Genomic DNA, 9,937 nt, shown 5'->3' with positions numbered 1-9,937 from the left:
CAACGGCACTGCTGTTACCGCAAAAACCAACGTATTGCCATTGCAGTTACAATTATTTATATATATATATATTGTTTTTCCAATAATCTCCTCGTTTAATGCGTATTAAAACTGCGAGGGTCGACAACCCCCACACACGCACACGTCAAATTCCACGACGTGGTTGCGCCTGACTCGCTTGGACGGCGCATGCTCTTTGCCCGTCAACGCCGCAGTGCTCGTTTGTTGTCATAATCGGACCGAAACGAGGCGTCGCGACATTCGCCTCGGCGCTTTTATTTGCGTTTTGTTTTTTTTTTTATTTTTTAACTCAGTGTTTTTTAGCCGTATTTTTTTTTTTTTGCTTATAATCGAGCGGGCCGTTTTTTGTATTATTTTTACCGTTCGGTCAAAACGGTCATTCGCAAATAATATGACGTGAAAAGTACCCGACCGGTCGCGCGTCGTTCTTGTGCACTGCGCGACTAAACTCACCGTCTACCTCGAAGGCGTCCTACCCTTGTCGTCGGCTATGACTGCGGTGAAACTGAAAACGCCATTATAACGTCAAGTGAGTACCGTACGCGCGCGGTTAAGTCGTGGTAATCGTTCACGATCGCCGTCGTACTCGTTTTGCCTGTATGCCCCCGTGCCGCTGCGAACTGGACGCGCGAGCTACTAGGAATTCCCGGCCAATTCCCTAAAAAAAAAAAAAAAAAAAAAATGTTCACAATCACAACCGCGGCAAAATAATTTATTTTCAATTTTTCACAAATCGATATCATGCGACAGCGTGTAACAAGTCCATCACGTTAGTCCGCGTGGGGCGTAGGTACATGTTAAATTGGCGGCGACGGCGAGAAGCGTAGGAATGCTCTGGCCCTCGTGTAGGTGTGTATAAGCGAGTAGGACGTCGCGTCGGGGGATCAATACGCGGCTGCGGGATAGACCGTAAAATGACGTAGGGCGCGCGTCCCGTGACGTCACGCGTCTCCCGGTCGTGACCGGGTCACCCGCCAGTGAATAATGATTGACGCAAAACTCCACAGTTTAGTCTGAACCGCACCGTGTGCCCGTCGTCGTCACGTACCGCAGCACGCCGGGTGGCACGCGAAGGCCCAGCGCGGATCTTTTGAACAAATAGATATATAATAATTCGATAAACACGGTGGTAATTTTCGATCTTGGATAGTTAAAAAAAAAAAACACCCAAACAAATGTTCCGCCCTGACCGTGTATGTCATCTGGCCGTGACTCTACCGCCGGTTAGGTGTTAACGTTTGACATGCCGCCCGTGTTGCAGACGAGACCCGGTGGCGTGCCGGTCCGGGGCCATGGATAGAGCCGATCGCTTAGCCCGGAGCCTGGAGTTGGAGAAGGTGTACGTTCACGACGCGTACCAGGAGATGTACCAGCCGATGGCGCACAAGACAAAACCGTGGCCGAAAGTCACGCAGTTCCTACACGACCTGGAGCCCGGCTCGCTCGTATGCGATATCGGTGAGTAGTTGTTGTTATTAGATTTTATCATACGCTAATAAATGCAAAACCAAAAAAAAAAAAAACGAATCTAAGTGCGGTTAAAGCCAAAACGGTTTTTATACCCGTGCAACGACCAGTCGCATTTGTATCCATAAGGTTATCAAAGATGGTTTGAAAACAATTAAACCACTGTTTTTTCATAAAAATAAGTATCGACAAATTACGGTACATCGATGGCATAGTGCACAGGCATCATTTTTATTTTTTAATTGCACGAGATAAACGTTTAGAAATGTATAATGGATGGAATTTATTAAACTCTTTATGTTATTTATAGATCCAAATTTAAATATCTGACTTCTAATATGTGTTTTGTGTGCACAATGTGAAGAGGCTGTTAAGGATACCTATACTGTCTATTAGATAAAACTTCAATTCTTAAAAAAAATACACTTATCACATCTGTACACTAGGTTATTTACGTTAACTTGATAAAAAACACAAAATTCTATTTCTAATAAAATAATATTTTTTTTTACAAAATTATTAATTTGTACTAACAAACTGTCATTAAAAAAATCAATTCACCGTTCGTTAAGTTGTAGGTACGTACAAACGATTGCTTCAACGATTCATTTATCTCTTAGTTGAATTTAGTTTACTCCCCTAGAAGTTTTGGTTCTATGTATTTAATGTAACATATGCACGTGGACTAACCGAAACAATTTTGAACTCAATCGGATTTATTAATCATACCGAAATATTATAACATATTTAAATAACGTTTTGCGTCATAATATTAGATATTTGATAAACATTAAACATATTATAATATAATGCTATAGACAAAACAATTTTGTCTTGATATGGATTACATTTACATGAAAACAAAAAACTTATTGACAGTATTTCGTCAGGACCTCGGAACTTTGACTCCGCGGTTAAAAAAACTACACGTTCTAAAAATGTACATATAATACTGGTTAAGATTTCGATAACCACTAAAAAAACTAACAATATTATATTTAAATAATATTTAGGTTGTGGTACTGGCAAATACTTGTCCACTAACCCGCACGTGTTCAAAGTGGGGGTCGATCGGTGTACGAGGCTTACTGAAATAGCAAGAAGCCAAGACAGCGAGGTAAGTTTTGTCGAATTGTCAAGATTTAAAGAATCGGACACAATCAAATGCTGAATAACACAATTACAATAATATGTATTATCGTTAATAATTCAGGTGTTGGTATGTGACAACCTGACATTACCCTTCAAAGATTGTAGTTTGGATGCCGTTTTGTCTATTGCCGTAATCCATCATTTTTCTACGGCCGAGAGAAGAGTGTGTGCTATTCGGGAACTAGCCAGGGTATTGAGGATCGGTGGTCGAATTATAATCACCGTCTGGGCCATGGAACGCCGTCATCGAAAAGTAATTTCATTCTTCTTGACCGCGAAAAAACATTTTTTTAAATAACCAATTGTAAAACTGTTCACATTTACAGTTTCAATCCCAAGACGTACTCATGCCATGGCACAAGCCCTGTAGAAATATTGACAGCGAGTCGACGGAATTTTCCACTACTGCCACTACTTCGGACGACGAGTATACGAGCGTTAGGAAGAAATCTAATTCAGAATCAATGGCGTAAGCGCAGGGGATTTTTGTTTAAACCATTGAATCGCTTTTTAATAACGAATGTTATGGCTATTCACAGAAGTTCAAAGCTGTGTTGCGAAGGGAAAAGCAGACGTAGAGAACAATCGGATTACAAAAGAGGAATCGCAAGCTCACCGAGTAGTTCTAGTTTATCGAGCCCGGCTAACGAGACTTGCTACAGCTTCGTCCGGAAAGCAATACAGGTTTTTTCAATACGAATAAATAATAATTGTTGTAGTATAAATTATGTTTTAATTGCTATTATCAAACAATGTTCGGTGCGAAGATTGCACCATTTATCGTCGTCTCGTTTTGTTACAGAAGCTTGCCGGTTCCAGCAAGAGGGGCAAAGTTACATCGAAACCGTGGTTCATGAATTCCTGGTCGTCGATTTACGGAAATGAATCGCTGCCGGTTTTCCGCTCGGATCCGGAAGGGTGTGAGACGTGCAGCGAAGACGTACAGCACGTTCCTATCGAGCTTAGGCGTATGGAAGAATCGCCGGACCCGATCGCGCTGTATAAAAGGTCACCCGCTCAAAAGTCCAAGAGTTTGGACGATATCGCAAACATTACAGGAAGCCGTATGGTCCGGTCGAAATCGAGCATACCGGAACTGGAGACATCGGTTCCGTCCACCCTGTGCAAACCCAAACTTGTGAAACAAAAACAGTCGTTGTGCGACGAGGACGCCGAAGAAGACAGGGACAAAGCGACTGACATGAAAGACTTGGTGAAAAAATTACCACAATTCGACGTAGGGAGTGGCTCGAAAAGGTATAGGTATAAGAGTAACGAGATCAAACAGCGGTCGATGAACGAAGAACTGATGTCCGTGGAGAGACTCAAGGAAAAGGAAATCGTGCAGAAAAATATCCAGAGGCAGGCTTCGTTGAACGAAGAGCTCATGTACAAGACTAGCACGTTGGAATCAATCAAGGACACGTTACAATTGCTCAAAACGGGATTCACGAAGACGTTCAAGAATCCGTCTAGCCAGGTATCCGGCAACATCAAAAGCGGAATCAGTAGAATATTGGGGTATAAAGAGGGTGGCGACGAGAAGGTTAGCGGAGAAAAGAAAATCGTGCCACCCGTGCCCGCTTTGGTTTCGACCACGTGTTGTGACGGACGGAGGAGTTCTCGCGAAGACGGCTCCTCGGAAGACTCGTCCAAAGACAGTTTGCAGAGCGACGCCAGTGTAGATTCAGAAGACAGTCTCAGTAGTTTGGCGTCGGTAATTTTTGTAAACGCTTCCGGAGGATCCGACAAGACGTGTTCGCCGCCTTTGGTCGACCAACAAGCTCGAACCGCTCCGTGCACCCCAACGGCTAAGTCGCAAAACCAGTACAGGTCATCGTCACACCCGAACACGCCGAAAACCGCTCTGGTTCATCCTTCTCATTTCAGACTGCCGTCGCGGTTTAACTCCCAGAACGGCAACGAACCGTGCCATCTGAACTTGTCGTCCGACACCACCACCGAAGACGTTCTGCAACCTATAAAACTGTCTCCCGTCAAGACGGCCATCGAGATGAAACTAAAAAGAGAACAGGAAAAAGAACAAGAAATTGAGCGCCGGGATCACGTTTGCGAGGGAGGTGACAGAGACGCGCGGCCCACAGAAAGAATCAGCGCTGAGAGGTTAAAGCAAATCCAAGACCTTCTGCTAAACAAAAGACCAAGTACGTGATTACTCAAGTTTTATTATAGTTAGAAATTAAAATAAAGACATAATAAAGTATAGAGTTTCCCATTAGCGAGAGTACCGACAATTTAGTTAAATCTATGTCCTCTACTGACTACCCTGACTACCCTATGAAGCGGACTATTTAAGGTCATCACCGTCTCTTCCATAAAGAAGCTTTCTTGACGTAATCGATTATTGCAGTCAGCGCTTTATGTTCCCTGCTAAATGTATTACATTCAAGTATTCAACTGTATTTCTTTTAATTCTCATAAGTACATCATGACCAGTTTTATCTCCGCTTGTACCTTACTAATTATTAGATACCTTATGTGTACATCAAATTCAATTATTTTCTTTTAAAATATAATAAAAACGTTTACAATTATTAATAATCTGTCATTGTTGGTGTGTTTTTAGTAAGCGGACGAAATCGGTTGCCCAAAGCTGATCGGACATTTTCGGGATTGCGAGGAAGGCATTTTATAAAAGCCGTAGAAGAAACGTTCCATCCGGAAATCGACGACATGGACAGCGACGCCGAGTCAACGTCATCCGATTCTGCTAGTAGCGTTATTAGCGTGGTAACCGAAGAAGAGCTTAAGACCACGACTACCACAAGTGAGTTTACTCGTAGTATGCACGCGTGTTGAACCCGTTTTTAAACTTAACATTGTTTAGCAGACAAACAAGGTACTCAAGTTGAAGTGGCTGTTGAAATAACCGTGGCACTGCCGTGTGAGGAATCTGTTGAACCGGAAACTGCAGCGGTGGAATCGGCGGAAACGGTACAAAAACTTCCTTTGAAATGCATCGTCAACTCGGATGAAAATCTTCCTCAGGAGACGCCTGCCATCCAAGGAGAACGTCCTAATCGCACGAACAGATGGAGTCTCCAAGAGAATCCGATCAAAAGCACTCCTGTTCGAAGCAGTCAGAGCTTAGGTTCTATTCCGAAACCCAAGAGGACCAGTAAAAGCTCTAAGGACGAATTGTCGGATCTACCGGAAACGTGGGACGAAGAGTGTCAAAAGCATTTAGCCGATTTCGCCGAAAGGTAAGATAAATGTATAATTGTTGAATTATTTTACCTCTCTACCAGAAAAAATGTTTCCCTATGGAAATGGTTAAATATAATTAAAGTTTAGAATTTAATTTATTTTTTTATAATTATGCTTCATCAAAAAAATGTTCATTTTTTCATGTAAATCCGATTTTATCAATATAGTTTTAGTTCATTCGGCACTAATATTACTAATGCCAAAGAACCGTTGACTTCTTTTTGACGGCAAAAACGCTCGGAACCGGTTGCAATGAAACGTTATTTTATGCCCGAATTAAAAGAAAAGTATATCCCATCACTGTAAAATCAAACCCTTCTCAGCTTTGCATCCAAATTAAAAAAGCAAATTCCAATGTCCTTTTTGCATAATATTATTATTAGTATAATAGTACAATACTAATAGTAGTAATACCTTAGTATAATATACTCAATAAAACACCACAATAAAATATCAAGAAACAAATTAAGAAGACTCCTATAATATGGCTAATGTTTGTTCTTATGACTAATTATTTATAACGAAAAGTACAATATCATCCACAATTTATGATAGTTCCACAACCGTTGGCTGAACATTTGATAAAATGTTATCATTTTTATATTAAGACTTTTTAACAGAAAAATTAATTTGCGTTATTTTTAACCAGATAACTTATTTGATCATTTTTTTAAAGTAACTTTAAAATTAACTTATTTGGATTTTATGTAAACTAAATAAAAAAAAAAGTTATTTTTCCCAACCAACAAATTGTTATCACATTATAATAAAAATAATTTTTACACTTTAACAACTTGCCGATAAAAATATACCAAAAACAAATCGGAGCCCAAAACGATTTTCTTGTTGGTTTTAGGTTAAACAAAAAATTGCGTGCCGAAATCGACGTGGAGCCCAAACTGAGTGACAAGAAACTGTTGCAAGAGGACGACATGCCGTGCATACCGGAAATCGTGACTACCCCGGAACCTTGTGACTCGGATCAGCTGTCTTCACACCCAACGGAAGACCAGCTGTCGGAACCGTCGTCCGAAGGGCAACCGGAAGACGACACGACCGACTACCACCGCATCGAAATACTGGCCGGGTCGGACGTGCCCCGGCGGCCAAGCATATCGATCGAGACACAGGATTCGGTGGACAAGGTGCTGAGGAGCCGAGAGGGTTTTCGGTCGCGGCACTACCGCATGTCCGTGGACTCGGTCGAGGAGGGCCGACATGCGTCTCTCGAACTGGAATGCGACTCAAGGCGCGACACGGTGTCCAGTAGCCAGGCGTCACTGTTGCGACCGGGCAACTCGCTAGAGTCTAGCGACACAGCCGATACTCACACGGCAGACACGCATACAACTACGCAGAGCATGACGTCGCTGACGTCGTGGAGCGATTGCAGCAAGGACACGAGGTTCGCGGACAGGCGGCAGGCGCGGTGCGACGGCCGATCGTCGTCCGAGGACACGGACCCGCGTCGCACAGCCGTGTTGGTTCGGCAGCACGCGGCCGTCGAGCCTCAAGAGATGCTCAAGAGTGACGACACCAGCCTGTCCACGTCTCAGGAATCTCTGTCTGAGAACAACGGCGGTTCGATCACGTTCCACAGGTACTACCATGTTTTCAGAGAAGGCGAACTCGACCAGCTGATCGAAAAACACGCGGACAACCTGCACATCATATCGTCCTACTACGACCAGTCCAACTGGTGCGTGATAGCCGAAAAAGTTCAAGTGTGGACCATTTGAGAGCTTACCGAACGCGTGACGCTTTCGGGTAAGTCGGATACAAAACCGAGAACAGTGTGCGCTGACCGTCGATACCAGCCTACTTTTTCCAAAACCATAAGAATTTAACGTTTATAATAAATAATGCGCATAGTGCCAAAACAGCTTAACCCACAAGAAATAAAATTCTGTTTGATTTAATAGAATGTTTTAGATTGATATGATATTTTAAAACTAATAAGGATTATTCCTCAAGCTAACATTTTCTGATGGATGGCAGTTGTTTTTTTGTTTTAGCATTAACATTTTAATAATTCATTTTACTGTCAAAAAGACTAACCCAGTGTAGTGGGTTAATAAATAGCTTATAACGCATGGACGTATACTCACGAAAGTGTCTTTCTTGTTTTGAAAAAAGTTGAATGAACTAAAATAAAAGTTGAACAACAGTCAAAACTTAATTGTGTATTTCCGATAATTACACTTTTGTGGCTAAAACTGTTTTGGAACTATGCTCCTCGTATTATATTAAATATGCATCTTACTCGCATCCGAGTGATTTTCCACTATAATAATATATGATTTGTGATCTAAATATTTTGTAATTATTAAATATTATGAAAAATATTAGTATTAACTTCATAACGTTATTTGTTGATCTTAAACAAAATGAAATATTAAGTATTCGTATTGATCGTTTAGATCTGAATAGCCTGAAAGACTTTTCTCATTTGTGAAACTATATACTATTTATAATGTTATGTTCATAAAACTGGGTGCTATCTACTTACTTTCCTATTCTTTTTTCTAACTCTTCTACTCTGTGTATTGGATGTAGACTGATACTTAACGAATATATTATCCATTATGTGGTTAACTTTACTGAACATTTTATGTCTTTCTTGACGTATAAGCCATACGCTCAAAAAATAAGTGTCCTATCTCGGTCTAGGATAATAATCTTATTCTAACAATAAAAAAAACTGTAATTTTTTACTAATACATATCAATTTTTTAAAGATACAACATTGAATACATTCGGTCCAGTGTTTTACTCAACTATTGTCTTTAAGTTGTTCTATCTTTACTTACAGTTTATGTAAGTGAAACAAATTGATGTCTCAATTTTCAAACTTTATAGCACTTTTACAACTAAAATACAACTGTTGCATTATGCAACAAGTAACTCGATGACAGCAGTAGATAATACATTTTGGTGGCAGAACATAACAGTACTCTATTCATACTTCTTCCAGTAATCAAAAACATATTTTAATGTGACAAACGTTTTTTTTTTATTTTTCGCATATGGCACATTTGACCGGAAGCAGGTTCCCCTGTGAGACCAATGACCATTGTGGTGAATACTATAATTATATAAATGTTTTAAATGTCAAGCGAAAAGTATTTAGTAGGTTAGTTTTATATTTGAAGTTTAAAATTTCATTAGATTTACATTTCTACTTATCATTAAAACGAATCTATTAAAATTCTTTTTTATAAGTTAATTTATATTATTTTTTTTATAAATTTAAGGCGTCATTCCAACCCTTGAACAATGACTGCACTTCAATCAATATTATTAGGAAATTGTTAATGAAATATTTTAGACAAACACAGTTTAAGAAATTAGGGGAATTAATAAATTATAAGAAATCATAGATAATAATACAACAATACTTCAACAACTCATAATACTAACTATATGGTCATTTTTCATCATGAAATCAAATCTACGATACAATTTTCCTAATAAATAGTATGTACATTGTACAAGTATCATTAACTACCTACTTTGATAAGTTAATATGTTTATATCTTGGATACTCGACATAAGTTTACATAGGACATTCTAGTGATATGTGAATATCGATTGCCAACAAAAAAAGGGAAACGCTCTACACTATTTTTTACTTGCCCTTAATTGTCTTCCAATTTTATTACGTTATAGGTGAATTTTTTTCATTAATTTTTATTGTTTAAAAGCCGTATTCTTTTCAGTTTTATACATCATAACTCATAACAATGTGTGAATTAACTCTTTATCGTAAAATATGTTTTGTAATGTTTTACAACCTAAACTTAATGTTAAATGTTCTCTACTATTGATGAATACTTTTTAGGAATTAAATCTAATAGTTCTCTAAACAAGATATAATATACTGCCATTAACATATAATTGTTTTTAACTATTAAATAGTTTTTAAGGTAAATATATTATAAACTTATGATAGAATAATATTATTATGAATGCTATTGTGTTAAGCACTAATGAATATTTATAACTTATAAGTAATGATTACGATTCAAAGTAATTAAAATTGTATGAGAATAAAAGCATTATTTGCATA

General features: G+C 39.1%; 1 protein-coding gene across 2 annotated transcripts; it reads left to right on the top strand.

Annotated features, from left to right (window-relative positions):
• Window positions 1–330: 330 nt before the first annotated feature.
• Window positions 331–9,703, top strand: LOC126841927 (serine-rich adhesin for platelets). 2 transcript variants are annotated; one of them, XM_050578738.1, is made up of 10 exons: window positions 331–550; window positions 1,283–1,479; window positions 2,502–2,605; window positions 2,702–2,893; window positions 2,967–3,109; window positions 3,180–3,324; window positions 3,443–4,805; window positions 5,228–5,428; window positions 5,492–5,864; window positions 6,725–9,703. In XM_050578738.1, exons 2-10 carry the CDS (start codon window positions 1,314–1,316, stop codon window positions 7,605–7,607), a joined length of 3,570 nt encoding a protein of 1,189 aa, XP_050434695.1. In that variant the 5' UTR covers window positions 331–550; window positions 1,283–1,313; the 3' UTR covers window positions 7,608–9,703. The 2 variants fall into 2 exon arrangements, with proteins under 2 accessions (XP_050434695.1, XP_050434694.1); XM_050578737.1 differs by having other exon boundaries at window positions 5,489–5,864.
• The last annotated feature ends 234 nt before the right edge of the window (window positions 9,704–9,937 follow it).

The sequence above is a fragment of the Adelges cooleyi genome, unplaced genomic scaffold, assembly GCF_023614345.1.
Source record: "Adelges cooleyi isolate 19-005CV unplaced genomic scaffold, UGA_ACOO_1.1 ACOO_flye_CR_arks_rails_tigmint_CR_PRNA_41, whole genome shotgun sequence".
In the NCBI taxonomy this organism is placed as follows: Eukaryota; Metazoa; Arthropoda; class Insecta; order Hemiptera; family Adelgidae; genus Adelges; species Adelges cooleyi.
This window is presented reverse-complemented; position numbering and strand designations above follow the sequence as displayed.